Source organism: Trichomycterus rosablanca, chromosome 14 (assembly GCF_030014385.1).
Source record: "Trichomycterus rosablanca isolate fTriRos1 chromosome 14, fTriRos1.hap1, whole genome shotgun sequence".
Classification (NCBI taxonomy): Eukaryota; Metazoa; Chordata; class Actinopteri; order Siluriformes; family Trichomycteridae; genus Trichomycterus; species Trichomycterus rosablanca.
In genome coordinates, this window is record NC_086001.1 from 13200037 (window position 1) to 13227883 (window position 27847).

General features: G+C 38.7%; 1 protein-coding gene across 1 annotated transcript; it reads right to left on the minus strand.

Annotated features, from left to right (window-relative positions):
• Positions 1-835: 835 nt before the first annotated feature.
• Positions 836-24490, minus strand: LOC134326613 (polyribonucleotide nucleotidyltransferase 1, mitochondrial). The gene is made up of 28 exons (XM_063008775.1): positions 24372-24490; positions 21411-21471; positions 20665-20739; positions 19074-19179; positions 18900-18949; positions 17816-17879; positions 16049-16096; positions 15841-15954; positions 15522-15708; positions 14621-14672; positions 14490-14547; positions 14196-14292; positions 12104-12206; positions 11908-11978; positions 9650-9686; positions 9472-9538; positions 9297-9386; positions 8991-9044; positions 7596-7705; positions 7395-7466; positions 6061-6124; positions 5886-5969; positions 5710-5793; positions 4106-4212; positions 3954-4009; positions 3783-3861; positions 3551-3598; positions 836-2784 (listed from the first exon to the last, which is right to left on the minus strand). The coding sequence occupies exons 1-28, from the start codon at positions 24488-24490 to the stop codon at positions 2638-2640; spliced, it is 2304 nt and encodes a 767-aa protein (XP_062864845.1). The 3' UTR covers positions 836-2637.
• Positions 24491-27847: the final 3357 nt, after the last annotated feature.

Here is a 27847-nt window from a genome sequence, read left to right on the forward strand (position 1 = left end):
TAGAAGAGAGTAAACACGATGACTGAACTAATTCACCCTCTTAATACCATCAGGGTCTGGTTTTATGTCCTGTTGAATATACACTTAAATATATTCTACACCATTCCTTGTTTATACACTCACTGTCCATTTTATCAGCTCCACTTACTATATAGAAGCACTTTGTAGTTCTACAACTACTGACTGTAGTCCATCTGTTTCTCTACATGCTTTTATAGCCTGCTTTGACCCTGTTCTTCAATGGTCAGGACTCTCCCAGGACCACTACAGAGCAGGTATTATTTGGGTGGTGGATCATTCTCAGCACTGCAGTGACACTGACATGGTGGTGGTGTGTTAGTGTGTGTTGTGCTGGTATGAGTGGATCAGACACAGCAGCGCTGCTGGAGTTTTTGAATATCGTGTCCACTCACTGTCCACTCTATTAGACACTCCTACCCAGTTGGTCCACCTTGTAGATGTAAAGTCAGAGACGATCGCTCATGGCGGCACTGCTGGCTGGATGTTTTTGGTTGATGGACTATTTTCAGTCCAGCAGTGACGGTGAGGTGGTGAGGTAGTGAGGTAGTGGTCCCGTGGGGGTCCTGACCATTGAAGAACAGCATGAAAGGGGGCTAACAAAGCATGCAGAGAAACAGATGAACTACAGTCAGTAATTGTAGAACTACAAAGTGCTTCCTTATGTTAAGTGGAGCTGATAAAATGTACAGTGAGTGATTTGATTACCCCTCTTGACTTGTGACAAAGTGAAACAAAGCAGACCGTATGTAAGGAGCGCAGACTAATGATCGGTCAAACAAAATCACCACTGAAGTGCGACAATACAAACACCATGTTTAAAACCCAACTACAATAGATTTTATTAAAGCGCTGTCATGAAAAACACACAAAACAGATTTACAAGATATAAAGCATCACACCAAGTCCAGTGGGGCAAACCAAAAGTCATTCTGTTGTTATAGCTGTTATATAGTTATTGTGGCATGTTTGCTCTCATTGCAAACTGGTCCTATTTTCACTGATAACAATGTGTAATAAAAAACAAACAGAGACACAGTACAGATAGTTCTGAATTTGGATGTGTACTGTAGGGTACTGTGCAACAAAGGGGTGTAAAGGGGCTTTAAAGACTGGAGCTCATTTTTTCCCCATTCACATCATGTTAATCTTTCTAATCACAGAACACTGATGGCTTTATATTTTTGAGTAGGAGCACTATTCTCCCATTTTCATTGGCATTTATGCAGATTATTGTCTCAATGTACTCTGGAATTTAAAGCGTCCATCAAAAACAATTGACCATAAAAACATTATGGATTTTGTTAAACAAAATTTAATAAAATGTTTGACTGTTTACAGCTACAGAAGCTAAACATACTCTAGGACTTCTTTCTACAAAAGAAATCAAATATTGATCAATAAGTTCATCCAAACACTGTTGCACACAAAGTTCCCACAAGCAGCACAAAAAACTTTGTAGCTTGCTTTGCTTAGATCCTTCAGTCCAATTCATCCCAAACCAGCTAGATGGTCTACGTCTGTAGACTGTGTTGACCTTTCCATTTGTTCTTTGTTCTGACACAGCCTGGAGAAATGTTTCAAATCATTGTCTTACTGAAGAATGATCTTGCGTAGCTCTGCTGTGCTCAAAGTTGTTGTCCTGTGATACATTTCCAATGCTTCCAATTACTTCTGATGCTTAGGGTCTACCAGACCTCTTCCTGTCAAAGTTTCCAAGTGCCTGCAATGGTGTAGAACAGTGGTTCTCAACCTTTTTTCTCTTAGACCCCCCGGTGTTTAAAAATATTTTTTTCTGGGACCCCCTTGACATGGGTTATGACATTTTTGCCAGCTCCAATTGAAAATAAATGACAACCGATCCCTCTGTCAAAAGCAGATTTAGATTTTATTTAGCACAGTCGGGGACATCTGATTAACAAACTGCAACAAATTAAAAGAACCAGAACAGAGATCATCCAGCATAACTCTGTATTCATTTTAAGCATCTCTTTCATCCAAGAAGACAAGTGGATCCAAGCCATGCCAGCTAAACGTCTCCCAACAGCACCACCAGACCTTTTGAAAGTAGTCAATAGGCAATCAGACCTCTACAATTCTCTTGGTCTACACCACTTGCGCCATTAAAGATGATGTAGTTGAGCAGGCTTTGTGACTGAAGCTCTTAGCATCCACGCACCAGAAGTAAACGTGTTACGTGTTTATTATTTTTACACGTCACAGAGCACTGTAGGTTGTTTATTGACTACCTGTATAGTGAATGTCCCTAGAACAATCTCTTTATCATTGATTAACCCTCTGTGTCTTTTTTAAGCTGCACTACAGCATTCATTCTATACCACTTATTTTATTATTTTATATTTCTGCTACAATAAAAAGTGCAAGCAAACAAGACAAAGCAACATTTTTTCCAATGTGTCAGCATTATTAAAATATATACATTGGCCTGGCAATGTACATTATACCTAAATAAAGTACATTTATCCTTCCTGCATCCACTCTGTAGTAAAGCTGTTCTAATAGAGCAGAGAACAAGTTACTGATCTGGTCACAGGATTTTGGGAGAGGAACAAAAAACAACCAACCAAAAACCCCCTCAGTCTGTTGCTGTTAGATTTATCAAGATGCCTGGCTGTCCACTGCTGGTCCCATGCTGATGCTCTGTCTCTCGCTTAAAGTCTTCACCACTGAGGCTGCAGGAGACTGGAGCACCTTACGCGATAGCCTCATCCTGCCGTCCGTGGGGTCACGTCCAAAATACTTCACCTGTAAAACATGAGGCCATCATTAACATCGCAAGACAATGCCAAGCCATATTCTGTCATGTGTCTGATAGAGTAAATTGACAAAAAGCTTTCAATGAAATTAGTAATTGGAAAAATAGGTTTAAAATTTTAAAAGGCCTTTATTTGAAACTGTTAACCATAGAATAGAAAAATATTGGAGCCATGGATCTCACAGCCTGCTAACGAGGTTACTGTGTATTTAAAAGATTAAAAACACCTGCAAGATTAATACAGGTTGAGGTCACTGTATTTAAAAAACGAAAACAAAAACACAAGATAAGAATGTGCCGACGAGATCACTGTATTTTTTTTAAAAAGAGAAATTAATTAGCACATCTGCTTGTTGAATATAAGGGTGGTCAAATAGGTCATGAAGATGATGTCAAAAACTTGTTTTATGGACATAATGGCATTCAGATTTAAAGATGAGATGCAAAAGAAAGGTGGGTGATGAACTTCTCAGCTTAGATAAAGGTATAAAATAAGCAATTACTGAATTTGTACTGATGCCCAGTCTTTTTGATCAAGCCATGTCACAAGAGCATAGCTTCATAGTAAAAGTGTGCTAGTGCTGTTGAGCAGCTAAAGCGTATTTGTAAAAAAATACACTACAACAATTGGTGTCTGAAGTTCTCAAACAATAACAAAACATTGTCTAAAGAGGTAGTGTAAAAGTGGTAAACATACCCATGTTCTAATTTATTCGTAGCATATTTTTACAAATATATATATAAATATAGACATACCTGGATTTGTTGGCCAACCTCTAGTCCAAGAGCAGTAGGGTGTTTTATCTATAGAAATAAAATGTATGTATAGACATAAAATATGACGTCATTCCACAGTTTTAATAAAAAGATTAGCAAAGAATTTCCATTAACAATCTGGGTCTCTGCATCACGCACCACAATCAGTCCTGACTAGAAAATCATTCTTAAATTGAACCACTCCACCAAGACAGTTGCGTGACAGTCTTACCCGTTTATGATCAAGCTGTGAGTTGTGGAGTAGTACAGGACTCATGTTGGGGTACAGCTTTACCATAACACCAATATCCCTGCACAAATACAAATATAATCAGTACCAACACTACACAACCCTTTACCAAAATAATCATAATAAAGTGAGGACGCTCTCTTCACACGCTACCTTATTTCTGTGATGGTTGCTGTGTACACCGCTCCAAATTCAAGCTGCTGTTCTTGCTGTGTAAAAAACAGAAACTGTTTTACAATCTGTTCTTTTTAACCATGAATTATCAAAAACTGAACTTTTGTATAGTTTGATGAGATTAAACTTACGTCATCTTTGCAGACTTCAGTGATGAACTCCTGAGCTTCATTCATAGCGTGAGGGGTTGGGGCAAAAACTGAGAAGGTCTCCTCGTCCACCTGGCTTATTGTTACACCTGTTTATCACAGACACACGGAACAATGACATATAATAATATGATTGTGAATATACCATAAACCAATGCACTGGTTAACACGTCTAAACATGGTCTGCAATCAAAACATAAAAACAAAAAATGTGGAATAAGTAAAAAAAAAAAAAAAACAGTAATTGAAACAAAAAAAACAAAACAATGGGAGACATTTATTTGTTTGTTTTTCCTTCGATTTGGCTGCTTCTATATTTTAGGGACCACAGCTTTTACGCCGGACGCCCTTCCTTATTTTATCTGGGCTTGGGACCTACACTGAAAATGCACTGACAAGTGCACCGTTCAATAGCTAGACTGTTTAGCCATTCCCTCTTCAGACGTAGCCAATCATGCCTGATCGGCCGATAGCACCACTGATTTATCTATTATTTATTTATTAGTTTATTAGGATTTTAACGTCATGTTTTACACTTTGGTTACATTCATGACAGAAACGGTAGTTACTCATTACACAAGGTTCATCAGGTCACAAGTTTATATGCCAAACACAGTCATGGACAATTTTGTATCCCCAGTTCACCTCACTTGCATGTCTTTGGACTGTGGGAGGCAACCGTAGCTCCCGGAGGAAACCCATGCAGACATGGGGAGAACATGCAAACTCCACACAGAAAGAACCCTGACCGCCCCACCTGGGGATCAAACCCAGGACCTTCTTGCTGTGAAGCGACAGTGCTACCCACTTAGCCACCCCTAGCACCGCTGAGATTCAAACCCAGAATCTCAGCAATAATGGGCTAGCGTGGTTTACTGCTCTATTTATATAGATACAAATTCTAAAATATTCTTAATTGTTAAATAGAGAAAAAATAAATGTTATTTATTTATTTATTAGGATTTTAACGTCATATTTTACACACTTTGGTTACATTCATGACAGGACAGGTAGTGACTGGTTAATATTGAACACAGTCATGGACAATTTTGTATCTCCAATTCACCTCACTTGCACGTCTTTGGACTGTGAGAGGAAACCCACACAGACACGTGGAGAACATGCAAATTCCACACAGAAAGGACCCGGACCGCCCCACCTGGGAATCGAACCCAGGACCTTCTTGCTGTAAGGTGTGTTACCCACTGAGCCACCATGCCGCCCAGAGAAAAAATAAATAATTAAATAAATAAAATAGAAAAACTATAAAATTAATAAATGTAGAAAGAGTCAAATAGAAAAGATAAACAGAATATAAAGATAAATAGGAAAATACAGAAATGACCATTTTAGCAATTCAGCAAAGCTACATAAAAAATTAAGACCAAAATTAAGAAGAACGTAAAGAAATAAAAGATTAAAAAATAAATAAAAGTTAAAGGACAGATTAAGACATACAGGATTGAAAAGATAGGGTCGGTTATTTAAATTAAGAAAGGGAAAAAATTATTCCCAAATATGTGTGCAGGAAAAAAACCCACAGAAATAAAATAATAAATGTAGTCTGCTATAAGGTTGTTTCTCACCTGTCTGAGCTTGTAACCTGCGGAGGTTGTGTCCTCCAGGACCGACGAAGCGAGCTCTTCTGGAGATCGGTACACGCACGTTCTCTAAATTAGAAACATTATTTCAAGCTTGTTAGAAGAAACTATCAAATATATTACAGGACCAAAAATGAAAGAAAAAAATTAACCATGCGTACCAACGAGTGGACCGTTTTCCTTGCGGGAGGCTCTTGGTTTTGTAATGGTTTTATTCATGATGCCTAAGATTTCTCTTTTGGCCACTGAAACAAAAGTTACAGATAAGTAACTGATGCAGAACATTCATAGAGCAATTATTTATTCTTAATAAACAGTGTGTGTTGTGTTTATCACCTGTTGCCTGCTGTATTGCCTCCATCACGACTTTTAGAGGCAACCCGGGTATCTTTACATCTGCCTGAGACACAATCAACACCGGAATAAATTAACACATTCATCATGTGTATTTTTGGGCCTTGGAGTTTTTGGATAATTGTGGTAAATATGTTTAAACTTTGAATTTTAGAAATGGTTAACACACAGTATAGAATTGTACACAATCAGTAAATTACGCTAGCCCACTACCACTGGCATCCAGGGTTTGAATTCTCTGTGGTGCTATTTTCTACATGCAGACATGATTAGCTCGCCTGTGATCTTCGATCCCTCAGACGGCACTGCATCAAGAACCGTCACTCAACAATAGCTGATATAACCACATGGGTGAGGGATTACTTTGGCAAACCTTTATCAAGCACTACAATACTGAGTTACATGCACAAATACCACTTAAACTTTACTGTGCAAAAAAGAAGCCGTGTCATGTTATGTTAACCAGAAGTGGTGTTGACTTCTCTGGGCTCGGAGGCATCTAGGATGGACCATCACACAGTGGAAACGTGTATTGTGGTCAGATGAATCAACATCCCAGGTCCAAAAGCCAGGGTCTGTCATTCTATGGAGCTGTGTCAGTGCCCTTGACAAAGGTAATTTACACTTCTGTGATGGCAGCATTAATGCAGAAAAGTACATCGAGATCTTAGAGCAACATGTGCTGCCTTCAAGACGTCATCTTTTCCAGGGACGTCCGGCATTTTTCAACAAGACAATGCAAAACCACATGCTGCACACGTTACAAAGACATGCCTGCAGTCCTGACCTGTCCCCAACAGAGAATGTGTGGAGAATTTTGAAATGAAAAATGCAACAACGACGACCGCATACTGTCGCACATCTTAAGACGTGTTTGCAGGAAAAAAGGGACAAAATAAAACCTGAAACACTAAATCACTTGGTCTCCTCGGTGCGAAAACATCTTTTAAGTGTGGTGAAAAGGAATGGCAACATTACAAAGTAGTAAATGCTTTACTGTCCCAACTTTTTAGGAATTTGCTGCAGGCCTAAAATGCAGGAATGGATGTTTATTAATAATGAAATTGAGCAGACGAAACATGAAATATCTCAGGTTCATCCTGTCTGCAATCAAATAAAAGTCAAAGTACATTTAAGAACCTCTGTTTTTTTATTTATTATTTGCATTTTCCATGCTTCCCAACTTTTTCTGATTTAGGGTTGTAGATTAACCTTTTGGAACAATGATGACCCTACTCCACCCCCTTCTGACATTTACAATCTGACTCCACAGTCAAATAAATCACACAGAAATTTACCAAGACACTCAACAGTACCTGTAGAGCAGTGATGCCCTTGTTGGTTCCTGCCATTTTAAAGTCCATGTCTCCATTATAGTCCTCAATTCCCTACAATTTCCACAGAGACATGAATAAAAAAGCAGTTAAAAAGTGCAATAAAAAGTGCACTAATTAGGCAGAAACATGACCATTTATGTAATTTATTAGTAAATAATAAAAAAAAGTTTGAACCCTTACCAAAATATCTGTTAATAATCTATAGTCCTGAATTTCAGTTGGTTTGTCTGGGTTGGGTTTAGATATGAGACCAACCGCAACCCCAGCCACAGCTGAAGAGATTGGGACACCTGAGAATACAAAGCTGGTTAAATATATATAAAAGCGGTGTGGTATAATGTAGACTGAAACAAGAACCTATAGAATGAAGAATGCCTTTATTTGTCATACATACATGTACACGTGTACAGTACAATGAAATGCTTTTTCTGCATACACCAGCTTGTTTGGAAACTGGGGTCAGAGCGCAGAGTCAGCAATTGTATGGCGCCCCTGGAGCAGACAGGGTTAAGGACCCTGCTCAAGGACCCAATAGTGACTGCATAGCAGAGCCTGGATTTGAACCGACAATCTTCCGACTGATAGCCCAAAGCTCTCCCCACTAGGCTATCACTGTCCCCTAATCGTCACTAATATAGCTTGTCACTGGTTGAGGTTTTAATTTTTGCATAAACTAGAAGCCACAATGCATACGTACAGGAATGCAATGCAGACTGTGATTTCTACAGTGTCTGCTGGACGCTGGATGCTGGCAGCTGCTCATGGCAGGTACTTTCTACACCCCAAACATTCACTTATGCTCCTAACTTTTGGTAAAATATTAAAAGTGACACTGTGGTAATAATAACACTTTATAATACTGCATACATTTTGGCACAAGCAATAAAGGCAGTGGTTTTACATTTATAGCATTTAGCAGAGGCCTTAATTCAATGCGACCTTTTGTAGCCAATTAAAGGCCTATTTCAGGAGCCCTACAGTAGCAACATGGTGGGGGTGGGGGTGGGGCTAGAATCAGCAACCTTCTGAGTACTAGTCCATTATTCTAATCATTGAACCACCAGTTTAAATTAAAGTGCTTAGTAATAAGGTGGGTCCTTAATTCTTTTGAAGATGGCAAGAGACTCAGCTGTTCAAACAGACAGGGGAAGTTCAGAGACGGAGCTTTAATGCCTGTCTTCCTTGAGTTCTGGTGGGTTAAGATTAGAGTCTTGTGGATGGAAGGGTACGCAATACCAAATGAGGTTTGATGAGTTCTCTAAGGTAGACTGGATCAGGTCTATATTTGGCTTTCTAAACCAGCATATTCTTCTCATGAGGAAGCCAGAGGAGAGAGCACAGCAGTGGGGGATGCGGCAGTATTTGGGTAGATTGAAAAGTAGGCGGACAGCTGCATTTTCAGTTTGAAAAGCAACTGCAGGGGTCTGAGAATGAACATTGGAGGGGAGTTGCAGTAATCTAGCCTTTAAATGACAAGAGGATTCCATAAAGGAGGAACTGGCATGATCTTGTCAGCTTAGTGACATGAGCCAAGAAGGGCGGCTGTATAGTAATTATGATCTTCTTAGGTCTCACCTGCATCCATTAGAGCTAGACTGCCTCCACATGCAGATGCCATAGACGACGAGCCTACAAAATGATACAATAAAGCACAGTAAGGCTGAAAGTAAACTAAACCTTGAATATTTAATCATATCATAACCTTACACAAACATTAACATAATGTACAGATTTTAATTGATGTTAAGATGTATAATTCGTTATCATTTATCTAATATAATATCTGTTTTATAGTGCTTTGGTACTACAATTTGGTATCACGACAACAATTAGAATAAGCATTTTAAATATTCAATATTTTAAACTCAACATTTAACCCACCGTTGGATTCCAGCACCTCGGAGGTGACACGTATTGTGAATGGGAAGTCTTTAGGAATGACCGGTCTCAACGATTTTTCAGCCAGTGCCCCTAATCACATAAAACAAACCTTGATGTCAGAATTGTTTATAATAAAACAAACTAAATATGCTGCAGTTAAAACACTGTCTCTCACCGTGACCGAGTTCTCTTCTGTTTATTCCACCAACTTTACCAGTCTCGTTAGTCGCATAAGGAGGAAACTGGGACAGACGTATGAGAAATTTCTTACATCACCCAGTGATTTATGTTTATTACTGAAAATAATTGGACACATTTACAAAAAAAGCTTAGCTGATGTTAGTAGTACTCACCTCATAGTGCAGCATGAAATTCTTATCCTTAATCCCACTGTTTAAAAAAAAAAAAATAGGAATCAGGAATTAATAGGAATGTTAATGGAATGTTATTCTGATGTTTAATTTGAATTAATTTGCGGATTTGTTTGTTTGTTTATTAGGATTTTAACGCCATGTTTTACACTTTGGTTACATTCATGACAGGAACGGTAGTTAATCATTACACAAGTTTATATCGAACACAGTCTTGGACAATTTTGTATCTCCAATTCACCTCACTGCATGTCTTTGGACTGTGGGAGGAAACCCACGCAGCCACTGGGAGAACATGCAAACTCCACACAGAAAAGACCACATACAGCCTGTTAGGCTGTTTAATCCGGCCTTTCAGTGATTCCACTAGATGGCGCACTCCAAACACTACTGACCTTTGCTAAAGTTGAGTCTAAAGTCTCTACACATAGATATTCATTCTTTGAGTGATAATTTATATTAGTTCCCCCGTAAGACAAATTCTAAAACTCAGTGTGGCCTTTGAGCCAAAATGTTTGCCCTCCCTTGGCCTAGAATCTACATTCTGAATGTTGAGCTGGTTTTGCATACATTGCACTACATTACAGCCACTTTCACCATGTTACATAGTTTTTTTTTATTGAATAAGGTAGGGCTGTGCGATATGACAAAAAAACTAATATCTCGATATGCTTTTGAGAAGTGGCGATGTACGATACGATATAATGTAAACTTAAAGGCAAACTTAAATGGCAGGCCATTGCTCGTATTTTAGCTTATTTTGTTTATAAGTTATCTTAAAAACACAAAATGCTGCAGTTCTGATAAATTCTGACTAATTACAGTGTTTATATTTTGTATTATTACAGGCTGTATTTGTATTCATATTGACAATATTTATATTAAACAAACCAGCAGAATCTCAGTCGCATTTATGTTTAATATCCTGGAAAAGTTTAATATATGATAATGCTTTGCTATCATTGCAAAATGAAAGCGCACAGTAAACAACAGCACCGCGATCCAGATCAACCACACAGCAGCATAAAATCATAACCGCTGCATACCTTGGAGGCCCTCTTGTATGTTTACAGAATATTTCCAGAAAATCCATATTTAACTGTGTTTATCCTCCTAACTAATGAAAACCGTTTTAGATCATTTAACTTCATTTATTCTCTCGGCTGTCGCGGTAAAAAGCTGAAACTGCTAATTCGTTCACTAAGCTGTCACTTAAACAACAACCAGTGAAGAGAGAGACTGAAATTCCACCCAAAATCTGAATTGGGAAGCTCTGATTGATTTATACAGCTGAATCTCTTCAACAAATGAACTGAAACAGAGTGAGCAAAACGAATGAATCTTTACCATAGATAAGAGCACAGCTCTCTGATTCAATTCCAATGAATAATTCATCTGAAAAGAGTCGTTTCTGACTTGTTGACTCAGTAATTCAATTTCCCTGTATGAGTTCACCCGCTCATACGCAAAGGAAAGCGTTCCACACAGCGCTTTTATGCTAAATGTTCTCAAATGGTAATCTGTATATTCTACGCATACTCGATATATCGAATATAGTCGTTTTTAACATCGTGTAAAAAGTAATATCAAATATAGCAATATTCGAGATATACCACCCAGCCCTAGACTAAGGCATGACTTTATAGATACGACACATAAGTGATGTGTTTTATATGTTGATGGGACCCTATAAGCTTGTCAGTTACCAGCTGGCAGTTCTGAGTTAAAAAACTGGAAATTTTGCTTTCCTAACAGCAGCACTTGTGGTTCTTTCTCAATAGCTTTAAATTGGTAAGAGCCACGCTGCTGATACCAGTGGTTCGAATACACATGACACATGGCAGTGCATGAAACTAGCCAGTATAATTGGAGGGTGGGAGAAGGACGAAACATATCAGTGTACCCTAAGTGCCGGTCCCAAGCCTGGATAAATAGGAGTGTTGAATCAGGAAAAGCATCCGGCATAAAATAGGTGCCAAATCAAATTAAATATGCAGTTAAATGCGCAGATATGGAGTCTCCTAACAGGAGCAACCAAAAGGAATTATTCATTCATAATTTCATTCAGTTAAAGTGTAGAGATGTTGCATAAGCCAAACATTGTCAGCCAACAATAAAAGAGGAACAAAATTATCTGAACCTACATTTAATAAAATGTGTTTTGTACATGTGTATATCATACTCATTTAGTTGTTGATTCTGTTTAGCATAAAACATCACAACAAAATCACAATCCTTACCTTAAAGCTGTGGTTATAAGATCTGGTTTTACACTGGACTCTATAGAATCAAACGTTACACTACAGAGTACCTATAAAAGACAGAAGAACACAAGTAATTATAGACATAAGAAATAAAACAAATGTCTATGAATACAATATTTATAAGCGTGAAGATGGAGATATTACTGCAGCTGTTAGCAGTGTGTAATCTCACCTGGGTTTGACCTCTTTGAAAAAGCGCAGAGCCATGCAGTGGTTTGAACACATCCACCTCACATGAAATATCTCTTACAGATGTCAGGTCCCTTCCATCACACCTTACACAACACAACACCAGTATTTCATTAAAAAATAAAAGTCAAAAGTTTCATACATCTGTAAAGGATTTCAATGATTTTGGCAACCGTTCTTTTAGAACTAAAATTAGTTTACTGCAAAATTATTTCATGAATTTACCATGGGTTTCCTAAAAATGTGATACTTGCTGGGCCAAAAATATACATGCACTTCTATTAGGGATGTAACGATACACTCTACCCACGATGCAATGCGGTTCACGATACTGGGTTCACGATACTGGGTTCACGATACGATTTTTTCCCAATTTTTCAAACAAAATTAAATTGAAGACAAATGATGACAAAGTTTCCTTTTATTATTTCTCTTTAAAAAAATAAAATACTGTATTTGTGCTCATCTTTTATTTATCTAAATAATGAATGTCCTTTTATTTTAAAGTAGATACTAACTATGCAAACAATGCTGCACATTTCCCTTTTTGTGTAAAAACTGAAATGAAATCCAACATTATATAAATAAATGAATAATACAAATAAAGAAAATATCCTCACATGAATAAATTTGGCTGGAAAATTCCGAATTTGGCAACCCTGTAGTGACGTAAACCAGGCGAGGTGAATAGCGCCAGTGCCCTCAGCTGTTTAAAGTGAATACTGATTCATTATACTTGTAAATCGATTTGAATCGTTATACATGTGAATCGATTTTTAACTGTCTTGTGGTGCATCGTTACATCTCTACCTTCTATTATTAATTTGGTGGCACACAAGATTCAAACCCGGATCTGACCCTCACCGGTGCTTTTGGCCAGAAGCCATCTACACATAATTGGTTATGTCTCGGGGGAGGCGTGGGGCATGGCCGATGCCCTGCAATTGATTGGCGCACTGCCCTGTGTTTTGCTGTGAAAGCGGACACGACGTGTCCAGGATAGAGCAGTCGATTAAAATAAAAAAATGAAATTAAGCTTAAAATAGAAAGTCTGGGCATCGCATCGAGTTTTTCTTCAAAGATGTTTCCGGTATTTGGCTGTATTTAGCTGTCCCTCATATCTTACCAGTCTCCCTGTCCCTGTCACTGAAAAGCACCTGTACTGCAAAGTGTTAACACCACCATGTTTCACTGTTACTTCATGTTCCCAAAGTCCTTTACATTCGGTTTAGCAAACTCTTTACTCCAGGCTGTCATATGAATTTACTCAACAGGGCTATCAACCTTGTTACTCTGCTATTAAAGGCTTGATTTATGGAGTGCTGGACATTGAGTGACCGTGGAGTTCTTTTTAACCACTCTGACCAAGGCCTTTCTTGGCCAGATGCCAAATATGGCAGAACAGCCAATTCTAGGAAGATTCAAGTATGTGCCAAGTTTCTACCTTTTTGATAATGTAGGTCACTGTGGTCATTACATAATGGCATACATCTTTGCCATGATCTACGCCTTGTATTAACCCACAGACAGTCCCTTGGATATTGGGTATTTTGTCATAGGAAGCAGAGTAAATTGTGGACCAAGCTGTGTCCAATCAATTCAAATGACAACAGGTGGACTCCAGTTGAGTACTTTACACACCTGAAGTATAATTAAAGAAAACAAAAATTCTCTGACCACAATTTGGAGTGCCACAGCAAAGGGTCTTATTTTTGTAGAAAAAACATGTTTTCACTTTTATCATGTGTATACAGTATATAGTATATTAATTCAAAATTAAATCCACAACAGGCAAAAAGACAAAGAGTCTAAATATTTTCCCTTGGTTAACTTGTTAACATTCTGTGTTCTGCCTGGTCTGTTAAATATGTTACATGTCATACATGTGTTCTCTCATAAATTAAATATAAATTCCTTATATGTGTAACATACTTGGTCAAATAAACTGATTCTGATTCTTTCTGAAATCTGTTCATGTCAAGTGTATGTAAACTATGTACATTTATTTAAACTGTATTGCCACTCCCTCCAAACACAGCACTCAAGATTCAGTGAGATAAACACAAGAAACTTACCTTTTAAATTCATTAAGAACTAAATTACGGAAAATCTCCTTAGACACTACGTTAAAGGCCTCAATCACATCAAAGGTTTCTGCTTGAGGAAACTTTCCTGTAAAGAAGAATTATAGACACATCACTGATAGCTAACTTTTTCCTCAGTACTGTATGTATGACTGTTGTACATTTGATGAAGCTGTCAAAAAATGAATGTTCATAATTATTAACCCTGGCTAGAGAGAGTGAGAGAGAAAGATAGAGAGTGAGTTTATTCTAATATCTCACATGCTGTGTCTCAGGAACTCTTACCTCTAACCTCTTCTTCTGTGTCCAGTCGGACTTTGTTTACAGCTTCGTCTCTGGAAACCTGGTAAATGGCATTTATGTAAAGACATGCAAATGCAAAAAATAAAAAGGAGAATAAAATAAGCTTGAATTACCTTGTCATGTGAAAAATCTGTGAAAATAGCATAGATCTTGTCGCTAGCCACTCTGCAAAAATTATAACAGAGAATTACCACAAACTATGTACAGTAATATGTGGATGTGAAATACATAAATAAAAATAAAATGTACACATTTACACAAGGTGAATAAAAAACAATCCAATAATTAGACTACTTAAATCAAGATAGTCTATTATCGTTGAGGCAGTCACATAATCAGTGCTTCTACTGCGAGAATGGTCCGATACTGTACAGTGATGAATCTTAATACAAGAAATCTGGCTAATGTTTTTTTAAATATAATTTACTAAGAATGGTGTTTATAGATTTCCTCTGTGTGCATGTACAGTTGTTAAAAAGAAAAAAAAGAACGTAAAGCTGGGCAGTTTGTTTAGTCATAGGCTCATTCCACCCAAGAGCAAGACGTTCTTTTGTGCCCACTGCTATCAGACTGCATAACAAAAGCAGAAGTGCTTTAGTGCTTTTCTATATAGCTGTTACTTGTCATACTGCTGTATATAAGTAATTACCATTATACAGTTAATATTCTATTTCATTCCACCCTAATTTACTGAATCTAACTGTATTACCACGTGCTGGAGGAATATTGTCTTATTTTATACGTCAGATGCTGGCACTGTGTGGAATGTTTACTGGGGCACTGACATCCTAAAAAAGACCATTAAATAAAGCAACATTTAATCATATGATGAAACAGCTGCATTCAGGAAAGGTCACTGCAAATTAATACAAAGCAAGCCAGGAAAATGTTCTGCACCTTATGACCCCCCCCTCCCCCACCTAATGGCCTTTACCATTCTGTTGGTGTATATCTTCCATGCACTCCCCTTCAGTAACGTTATTTTGGTGTAAGGTAAGAATGAACATAACTTACTGTCGTGTGTACTCCACTATCTCCACCGGTGCATTAAACAGTTTTTGTGGTGTGCGCTTGACCACTTTCATCTCTCTGGCCATCTGCTGGATGGCATGGATGATCTGCTGCGTGTGTTTCACTCCCAGTTTGACAGCATGGCAGAAGTCTTGCTGCAGCACGTTCTCAGCCGCTGCTTCCATCATCACTGACAAAATGTAAACATATACTTTCACACAGAGAAAAGCCCTGCTACACACTTTATATACTTTGTAGTAGTATTTGCTACCAGGAAATAGGGCCAGACTTTTGTTTTGATTCCCACCCAGGGCACACTCACCCACTTGGCTGGAAGGAGCTCCTGCTATCACTAGGTTCAGAATGCTGGAGCTCATCTCCTTCCGTGACGGGTTTACGAGAAACTCCCCGTCTACGAGGCCGATGCGCACTGCGCCTGTAACGAAAGCAGTGAAGACAATTTATTAAAAAAAAACTACATAAATGATGTGAATGTGGAATGATTAGGCAGAGTAAAACAGGTGTCTCACCAATAGGCCCATTCCAGGGAATATCTGAGGTAGCAAGAGCAGCAGATGCTAAGTAAAGAGAAATACGCAAATACAATTAAGACAGAATCATTTGAACAGATTTACATGTCACACTGATATGTTTACAATAATAAAGCTCACATTGTGGATTTTATACAAACACAGTTTATAATATTATATGGACAAAAGTTTTGCAACAATCAATTAATTAATCAATTAAAACTATAAAATATTCACATACAGATGCTCACTAGAAATTTGCTTGTGTCCTCTGTCTATTTTAATTACCGGTTGCCAATGTCTTTGTCCTTGTTTTCACATCCACATGTCATTATTGTACATAGTTTGTGGTGATTCTAAATTATTTTTGCAACTGGATGGTGACAAGATCTATGCTATTTTTACAGATTTTTCACATGACAAGGTAATTCAAGCTTATTTTTCCTTTTTATTTTTTTGCATTTAATAATAATAATAATAATAGAACTTAATTTATAAGCGCCTTTCAGGATACCCAAAATATAGGAACAATACAATCAAAACTTAAAGCATAAGAGACCAATAATAAAAATACACAGTTAAAAAAAGTAACTATAAACTAGGAAAGGCAAACTTAAAAATACGAGTTTTTTAATGCTTCTTAAAAGCAGACAGTGACGGACACGTGTGGAGGGACAGTGGTAATGAGTTCCATAATTTAGGACGAGCAACACTGAAGGCTCTATTGCCAAACAAGCCTAGTTTGGTTGATGGAACAGAAAGCAAGTGAGCATCAGCAGACTGGAGTGAACATGAAGGACAGTATGGAGTAAGTAGAGCAGAAAGGTAATCAGGGGCCAGACTATGTAGAGATTTATAGACCAAGAGAAGTATTTTGTACTGTATGCGCTTTTGAACTGAAAGCCAGTGGAGATCTTTCAGTTTGGGAGTTATGTGTTCCCAGGATTTAGTGTGGTTGAGAACTCTTGCCGCTGAGTTCTGGACATACTGGAGTTTCTTTAAACTGCTCGAAGGGAGCCCAACCAGTACAGAGTTGCAATAGGAGGACATAGTCTCGTGATATTTTTCAGGTGGAAGAAAGCAATTTTTGTTATGTTATTGATATGGGCCACCAGGGAAAGTGTGGAGTCTAAAATCACACCAAGGTTTAAGACCTGGGCCACAGAGGATGTAATGAAACCTGGGATAGTTAGTGTTGGTTGACCAATTTTCTTGAGGGTGGAAGGAGAAGCAATGATAATGGCTTCAGATTTACTGCTGTGTAGTTTAAGGTTTTGTTTTTTTCATCCAGTTGTTTATATCTGGTCAGTGTGTCAGGAGGCAGTGTGTCAGAGGGCTTGGTGCAGATATAAATTTGGGTATCATCCGCATAGCAGTGAAACTGCAGGCCATGCTGTCGGATGATGTCACCAAGTGGAGGCAGATAAATGATGAAAAGAAGAGGCCCAAGAACCGAGCCCTGGGGGACACCAAAAGGGAGAGATAAGACATCAGATCTAAAACTGCCTACAGAGACAAACTGTTGGACACACAATGTAAATATGTAGAGAAAATCCCAGTGCAAAACACAAACCTATAGGTGAGGTGAATAAGCTAAAACACCTAAGACTCCATCAGATTAATTTTGTTATAGGTCAAACATCATGTCTTTCTGTTCTGTCAGCAAAGGAATTTAAGTTTTTGTATTATTTTGATCAATAAAATCATAATTTACTATCCAAGAGAAGTTAACCTTTAAAAAATAATAATTTATAAAACCCTTCATACCTCCATTAATGGCAAGCACATCTGGGTCATTAACACCATCAACAGCTAAAATGTTGCACAATATCTGCATCAGAAGAAAACAGAGTTTAGGTCACAGATGTAATGGCATCTCTACTGGCATCAGTACTTTACTTTACTTTAGTCAGTCCACAGAAAGTTATCCTAAAAGGTTTCATCATTAATCAGCTTTTCTTTCTTTGATGTTGTTGCAAATTACACTTCAGGGCTGATGTTTTCTTCTTGTTCAGCAGCGGTTTCAGGCGTTTCCCTGTTACAAATCAAATTTTTGCCAAATCTTAAGTATTGTTAAGTTTGTTTGTTTGCTAGATTCTTAACACCATGTCAGCTGCTATGGCTATTATCATGGCTGAATAATAGGGTCAGTCTTTAAAAATCAAAGTAGGGGGTCGATTAGCTTCTTTTACTTTTACTTTTTGAAGGGTACTGAGGTGAAGATTTCCTTGTAGTTGTTTGTATGATCGAATTTTGTTCTGGTGGTGTTCATTTGTTGGCATTAATAGAGGATGTGTTTAATAGAAGTTCTTGATCCATAGGGGAGGCAAATGGGGGCCTGCCCTCCTTTTAACAGGTAGGTATGGGTGAGTTTGGTGTATCCTATGCAGCATCTTGTGTATATAATTTGTACCCATCGTTTTTTGGGGTACTGAGCTCTATCTATTGTAATGGTAGCATTAGAATCTCAGAAATGGGCCATTCCAGGATTTTTTCCAGCTGGTTGGGAATCAGCATCTTTTAGAAAATGGTAAGAACTGTATTTGATTTGGTTATACAAGGTTGGGCTTGTTAATTAGCTGAATTGTCCTACCAATTAAATCTGATGAACTGACTGGCTAAGAAATAAGTCAGCAGTTACTTCTTCAAGATGGTGATAGAGGTGTTAGATCAAATAAATGAACTGATTTAAAGAATATGTTGTGTTTCCTTGAAGTAATATTGTGTTTTATTTAATGATCTGCAATCATTCAGCTTGACAAATGAAATCTAAAGAGGGAATGTACTTTTCCACAGAACACAGTATGACAACACTAATGTAGCATGAATAGCTTATGTATTATTGTTGTACCTGTGTATCATAGAAGTAACCAGCAGGAAAAAGCGGCCTGATAGAACGATCTAAGTAAACAGGAGTACAGATTAGCATGTGAATTAAAAAATAATATTTAAGTATTACAACAACACTCATCATTATCTGCACTGATTTATATTCAGATGTGGTCTTTATTACCCCCAAACTAACCTATGAGTCTGCTGGTAAGAATCTCAAAATCAGTGGTGCCCAGCTCTCGTCTCAGGTAGTTGGTGGGGATTCTTCCAGCAGCTGCTGCTTTCTGTCTGTAATCCACCTACACGCAGGAGATCATATTAAAGATATGTGGAATTTAAAGCAACATAAGCAAACTAACAGTTCCAGAATTAGTCATAAACCTTGAAAATTACTTGTTTTTCTTCTACCTTTTTGTCCAAACCCAAATCAAATATTTAAGTAACCCTACAACCAAGACACAAACCACCACCACATCTTTTGGCAATGTCCAAATATCCAAAACTTCGGTGAAGATATGAAGGAAGCTTTACAGCAGACACTGATCAGTCGTAACATTAAAACCACCTCCTTGTTTCTACACTCACTGTCCATTTTATCAGCTCCACTTACCATATAGAAGCACTTTGTAGTTCTACAATTACTGACTGTAGTCCATCTGTTTCTCTACATACTTTGTTAGCCCCCTTTTATGCTGTTCTTCAATGGTCAGGATTCTCCCAGCCAACAGCGCCCCATGGGCGTCCTGTGACCACTGATGAAGGTCTAGAAGATGAACAACTCAAACAGCAGTAATAGATGAGCGATCGTCTCTGACTTTACATCTACAAGGTGGACCAACTAGGTAGGAGTGTCTAATAGAGTGGACAGTGAGTGGACACGATATTTAAAAACTCCAGCAGTGCTGCTGTGTCTGATCCACTCATACCAGCACAACACACACTAACACACCACCACCATGTCAGTGTAACTGCAGTGATGAGAATGATCCACCACCTAAATAATACTGTGGGGGTCCTGAACATTGAAGAACAGGGTGAAAGCAGGTTAAAAAAAACTATGTAGAAAAATAGATGGACTACAGTCAGTAATTGTAGAACTACAAAGTGCTTCTATATGGTAAGTGGAGCTGATAAAATGGACAGTGAGTGTAGAAACAAGGATTTTAACAAGGGTTTTAATGTTATGGCTGATTAGTGTATGCTGTAAAGCTTCCTTCATAGTTACATTCACCTGAACGTTGGTTATTAAATTACAGCCAGTAGGCATTGACCATGACCAACTATAAACTACTGAATAAAAGTAACAACAAATCTACAAAATGGAAAATATAGCTTTCTCAGTAAATATAAGAATGTATGCATTAAAAATATTATTAATTAAACAGAAGTATGTACAGAAGGAAACAATTGATTTGTTTAGTATTTTGACCAAAAGGAAAATCAAATTTGGAAATGGGAAATGTAACTACAACACGTGTCTAAATCTAACTGGTTAGTAAGTGGAAATAATGTTATGATATGTACAATCATGTGTTTTCTCTTTCTAGTTATTTATTTTCAAGTGTATCTCATTAATGTACTTGTTTATGCTGTTCATTTTAGGAATGTAGTATATTCCCTAAATCTATACATGTTGATTAATGCTTCTGAGAAAAAGAAAAAGGTCAAAAGCATTGTTACAGAATAGCACTGTCAATTCAGAAATATTACTGCTACATTATAATACTCTACATTACAAATAAATCAACACAAAACTGCAGGGACAGAGCGTTACACAGACCTACCACGAGGGGCATGAACTGGGATGGTGACGGTTTTGTCTTGCTGACGGCAGTGACCATCACAGAGGTCTCACCAAGCTGGGATGCAAAAAAGAATTAACAAATCTGTATATAGGGAACAAACATCTACACATATTAATGCCCAACTACTGTTTATTACCCAAAAAAATGTACATAAAAATCCAAATGTATGCAGAAAATCCACAAGGCATTTGACCAGACTAGTTTAAACTTTTGTATAAGACTGTATACTATTAATCACAACAATGTAATGCAGCAGTTTGACTGTGTAGAGTTTAGTGAAGCATAAATGTAAATAATTATGATGTATTTCAAGCTTTTTTGTTGATGCCATCACATATGGCTTTTTTGGAATATTCAATTCCAGTGTATTTGGACGCCCACTGTTTCTTGCACAAGACTCTAGCTTGTACTTTACATCAGCCAGTGGCGAATCCTTACCGCGTTAGACTAGCATGCAAACCAAGTGCCTGTGAAAGCTTTTCAACATGAAAAAGCAGCACTATTATTTATAATGTCCTATGCTTTCATACCTCATGTTTTCTACAAATCAGCTGAATAGAGTAAATGAGTATTAGAAAAACATCAAATAAAGTCAGCATTGAATAAGCACAGGCAAATGTGTCCAAATTCCACCTCCTTGTGATAGTATAAACCTTTAAAGCATTTCTTTTTCCCATTCTCACTTACACCTAAGATGTATCATACTACTACTTAAGTGATCTCACCTGTACAACAGAGCAGCCATCAGCAAATCTGGCAAACTTCCCTGTCGATATTTCCAGTTTTCTGGGAAAACAGGGGTATTTAGCGCATCAATTCTTAAGCAATTTGCAACACATAAGCAATTAACATATAAACAAAAATGATCATATATTAACCTAATAATTGGACAAGTGATCCATTAAGTGTAGCCTATCTGTTTAAAAACACAGACATTTTGGGTGGTGGACTGTTCTTAAACCACAGTAATACTGACATTGTAGTCCTATGGTAGTGAGTGGGGTGCTGCTGAAATGAGTGCATCCTATGCGGCATTGTTACTGTATTTTAAAAAACCATAAAGCCACAGTCACCCACAAACATCAAGCGCATATAAAGGGCAAGCTTTATTTATTAAACGCACACCAAAAATATCTGGCAACAAGAAGGGTAAAAAAGGGTAAATAATAGAGATGTACCGATCGGGGTTTTTGGCACAGATTCCGATCTCCGATCTCCTTTCAGGGATATCGGCCGATAGCCGATTCCGATTTTGCAAAATTAAAAAGCTTAATTAAAAAGCTTAATTAAACTGCTATTACCACAGATCTGTAACCGAGTCAGACTCGTTCCGTCTAAGGAGCTAAAAGTTTTCTGATGATCCTAAAAGTTCAGCAGATGATCCTGAACTAACGAATTTGGTAATGAATAAACTTTTGCCTCTGATTGGCTCTGTAACGTCTTCTGTTCTCATCTACATCACAAGTAAGAACCGCTTACGATTTACCAAAGTGAACCAGGAGTTTATATAACGTGCTGATAGAATCGACTCAGATGTGACCGGGTTGAATTAACTTTTTAAAGTAAATATTTCAATCAGCAAAATTACATCGTATGTATGATGCACAACGTTAATGATGTTATTTTAGGTCATGGAGAGCTTTCACGATGGTTTCTGTACGGTTGTTGACGAATTTTGATGCGATGGTTGGTGCTTTGTAGCTCAAAGTCTGGATCAATCCACTGAGCTGTTAAGCTTAACGTGATCTTTATATATCACACGATCGGATCGGCTACATTCAGGAAATATCGGCCGATCGCCGATAGCATATTTTGATTAAAAATCGGCCGATACCGATTCATAGCCGATGGATCGTCCCATCTCTAGTAAATAATAGGCAGAGTGCATCAGTGACACTGTGTTGACATCAGTCAACCACCCAAATGTCTTCAGTGGTGATCCATCAATTACTAAACACTGAAGTGCACCTAAATTGTAGATGTTTCTAATTAAATGGTCAAAAAACGTGTTTAATAACCACAATTCATTAGAACAGCTTTAATACCCATTGGTGACATCGCCCCAATAAGTCTCTAAATTTGTATTGTTCAAAAAGCCTTCAAAAATCTCCCATAGATGTTCAAGTGAATTACTGTGAAGGCTGTGACATATACTACTTTTTCAATGTCATCAAACTATTCGGTTCCTCCATGTAAAAGATGGATGCGTGCACTGTCATCCGGAAAGAGACCACACCTATCAGGATAAATATTTCCAGTTAGATTTATTTAAGTGTTTAGTCAGTATAAATTTGTATCAACTTGCAATGAATCTTCTAATCAACTTTATAAAGGCAAAAACAGATCTAAACTATAACAGCAAGACCTATTTTTTATATAACATAAGAGACACAACAGGTGCTCAGTAAATTATGCTAGCCCACTACAGCTAGGATCCAGGGTTTGAATCATCAGTGCTATCGGCCAGTTAGACAACTACATACAGACAAGACTGGTTATGTCTGAGGCAGGGGTGTGAAGAAGGAGTGGGACCGAGGACCCATGACTGACAAAAATGTTCCAGTTTTAAGGCTCTCATTGAAAACAAACACAAAACGAAAGCAGGTAAAGGAAAAAAGTTGTCAGGTTGTAATTTGTTGGTTCTGTTGGAGTCAACCGGGATGGGACGGTGGCTCGGTGGGTAGCACTGTCACCTCAAAGCAAGAAAGTCTTGGGTTCAATACCCAGGTGGAGCGGTCAGGGTCCTTTCTGTGTGGAGTTTGTATGTTCTCCCCGTGTCTGAGTGGGTTTCCTCCGGGCGCTCCGGTTGAGGTGAGGTGAATTAAACATACGAAAATTACAAGCTGATGAATCATGTCTAACCTGTAACTACATGTCGTGTCATGAATGTAAACAAAGTGTAAAATGGTGTTAAAATTCTAATAAACAAACTGTTGGAACCAACCAATTGACAGCCTCAATACCAGGTCCTCCTAGTGGTTGTGAGTTTGCAACAGACAGTAGAGTGCTAGAACAGTTTGGAGATGTGATGCCTGTATTTCTTGAGTGTTAATTCATGGATCAGGACAGGCCAGACATAGGGCTTTAAGGGTACGGGGTGCTAATACATACTGTAGTACGTACTTCTATACTACAGTAGTCTATTTCTCCGGCGGATCATGATCCGCATTATTGATTTGGCACAGTTTTTACGCCGGATGTCCTTCCTGACACAACCCTCCCTATTTATCCGGGCTTGGGACCTGCACTACAGTGCACTGCTTTATGCATCCTAGCGGCCAGGTACCTATTCAGGACAATTAAGTGTCTCCAATTAGCCTGGCTGCATGTTTTCGGACTGTGGGAGGAAATCGGAGCACCCGGAGGAAACCCATGCAGATATGGGGAGGACATGCAAACTACTCCCCACCTGGGGATCGAACCCAGGACCTTCTTGCTGTGCTACCCACAGTAGTATGTAGTACAAAGTACTCTTGTACAGTAGGTGTATCTGATAAAACTATCATGCATGTGTATTATTCACATTAACAACACTAGCAAAGGCAGAACAGCAAACAGCTCCATGTGTGCTGTATATACTGGTAACATAAGTAAATAAATACCCTCCTCACTACAGTAAACCAGTCACTGCTCTACACACATCCAGCATAAACAATCAGGACACAGCCTGAGTTTCGTTTCCTCACCTGCCCTCTAATTCCACTCCAACTTTCCTCTCAGCTCCGTGACCGCTCCACACACTCCTCCCAAAGCACCGTCCATTCAGCCGCGGTAACACCGAGCCCAGTTTAAATAAACACCTCATATTTAAATCTATATACAAACACACGTGTTATTCAGTTCAATAAACCCACACTCCTCAACACCGAGGCACTGGGCACAAGTGAGCTGCCATCATGGAAAGTCACGTGACAGGATCTCTCATCCGTGATTGAACAAGCACAAACACGTCATTCACGTAGGCGTTCTGTTTTAAATCGCACCCTACACCCTACACCAGGGGTATTCAACTAAAATTTAAAGGGGTCCAGTTAGAGAAAATTTCTTGAAGCAAAGGTCCGGAATGTTTAACTATATATATATACAGTGTATCACAAAAGTGAGTACACCCCTCACATTTCTGCAAATATTTCATTAAATCTTTTCATGGGACAACACTATTGACATGGAACTTGGATATAACTTAGAGTAGTCAGTGTACAGCTTGTATAGCAGTGTAGATTTACTGTCTTCTGAAAATAACTCAACACACAGCAATTAATGTCTAAATGGCTGGCAACATAAGTGAGTACACCCCACAGTGAACATGTCCAAATTGTGCCCAAAGTGTCAATATTTTGTGTGACCACCATTATTATCCAGCACTGCCTTAACCCTCCTGGGCATGGAATTCACCAGAGCTGCACAGGTTGCTACTGGAATCCTCTTCCACTCCTCCATGATGACATCACGGAGCTGGTGGATGTTAGACACCTTGAACTCCTCCACCTTCCACTTGAGGATGCGCCACAGGTGCTCAATTGGGTTTAGTCCATCACCTTTACCTTCAGCTTCCTCAGCAAGGCAGTTGTCATCTTGGAGGTTGTGTTTGGGGTCGTTATCCTGTTGGAAAACTGCCATGAGGCCCAGTTTTCGAAGGGAGGGGATCATGCTCTGTTTCAGAATGTCACAGTACATGTTGAAATTCATGTTTCCCTCAATGAACTGCAGCTCCCCAGTGCCAGCAACACTCGTGCAGCCCAAGACCATGATGCTACTACCACCATGCTTGACTGTAGGCAAGAAACAGTTGTCTTGGTACTTCTCACCAGGGCGCCGCCACACATGCTGGACACCATCTGAGCCAAACAAGTTTATCTTGGTCTCGTCAGACCACAGGGCGTTCCAGTAATCCATGTTCTTGGACTGCTTGTTTTCAGCAAACTGTTTGCTGGCTTTCTTGTGCGTCAGCTTCCTTCTGGGATGACGACCATGCAGACCGAGTTGATGCAGTGTGCGGCGTATGGTCTGAGCACTGACAGGCTGACCTCCCACGTCTTCAACCTCTGCAGCAATGCTGGCAGCACTCATGTGTCTATTTTTTAAAGCCAACCTCTGGATATGACGCCGAACACGTGGACTCAACTTCTTTGGTCGACCCTGGCGAAGCCTGTTCCGAGTGGAACCTGTCCTGGAAAACCGCTGTATGACCTTGGCCACCATGCTGTAGCTCAGTTTCAGGGTGTTAGCAATCTTCTTATAGCCCAGGCCATCTTTGTGGAGAGCAACAATTCTATTTCTCACATCCTCAGAGAGTTCTTTGCCATGAGGTGCCATGTTGAATATCCAGTGGCCAGTATGAGAGAATTGTACCCAAAACACCAAATTTAACAGCCCTGCTCCCCATTTACACCTGGGACCTTGACACATGACACCAGGGAGGGACAACGACACATTTGGGCACAATTTGGACATGTTCACTGTGGGGTGTACTCACTTATGTTGCCAGCTATTTAGACATTAATGGCTGTGTGTTGAGTTATTTTCAGAAGACAGTAAATCTACACTGCTATACAAGCTGTACACTGACTACTCTAAGTTATATCCAAGTTTCATGTCTATAGTGTTGTCCCATGAAAAGATATAATGAAATATTTGCAGAAATGTGAGGGGTGTACTCACTTTTGTGATACACTGTATATACATTTACATTTTCAGCATTTAGCAGACGCTTTTATCCAAAGCGACTTACACAATGAGCAATTGAGTGTTAAGGGCCTTGCTCAGGGACCCAACAGTGGCAACTTGGTGGTGGTGGGGCTTGAACCGGCAACCTTCTGTTTATTAGTCCAGTACCTTAACCACTATAACATATATACAATATAGTATAATGTAGCCTAGTAGTTGTATCAACATCTGCATGTTATCAATAACTGTCAAATCAAATGTCTGTTTATTTATTAGGATTTTAACGTCATGTTTTACACTTTGGTTACATTCATGACAGGAACGGTGGTTACTCATTACACAAGATTCATCAGGTCACAAGGTTATATCGAACACAGTCATGGACAATTTAGTATCTCCAATACCTCACTTGCATGTTTTTGGACTGTGGGAGGAAACCGGAGCACCGAAGGAAACCCATGCGGACACGGGGAGAACATGCACACACAGAGGGGACCCGGACCGCCCCACCTTATAAAACCTTTCTCTTATCAAATTAAGAGAAAATAAAAATAAATTGTGCTCCAGTGGGAAGTAAGAACAGAAATGAGTCTCTCCATCACGGATTAAATGCTGTATTTTAGCTGTACACGTTTCTTTTTTGGAGAGCGCCATTTGTCTCCTGTCTCACTCGTCTTTTTCTCAACTTTCTCCTGCACAGTTGTCTGTATCTACATTCGCTATCTTTCTTTTTCTTTCCACCATCTTTTCACATGTAACTCGACTCTAACTCTCTCAACTGTCTGCACTGCAGTCGCAGTGTTTACCGGCTGGAATGCACAGACTTGATTGGCTGAGTGGTGTCACGTGATTGGTTCTCATCCGCTAAACCGCTACCGTAAAGACTACAAAAGCTGCGCCGGTTAAAATAGAAGCGCTCCGTCAGATTTCAAATAATAACTTTCTGTTTTGGCTGTAGGTCCGGGTCCGTATGGGACAGCTTCTGGGTCCGGATCCGGACCGCGGTCCGCCTGTTAGTGACCTCTGCCCTACACCCTCCGAAGTGCATAATATTGAAACAAACATATTAAATTTTATTGTACACAACCGTTAATACAGTGGACCCTTGACTTGAATTTAATTGGTTCTTAAGTCAAAATTTTCGTTAGTTAAACCTATTTTTCCCATAAGAAATCATGTAAATACAATTAATCTGTGCCAGACCTCCCAAACCACCCCCTTAACTAACCTTTCTAATGTCTTATATGGTCTTTTTTGTTATAAATACAAGTATATTTTCCCTTAAATCTTAAATTATAGAATAGATAATACTGTAATAAATAATAATAAACAACAATACACAGTAGTACTGTACTGTACATAAACACACATCACATTTCAGTACAGTACGTGTGCTGTACCATACACCATAATAAATTTCCTTCTGTTTTTATATAAAATGTATCTACCAGAAACAACAATAACTCATATTTCTCTATTATTTCCTTCTTCATTT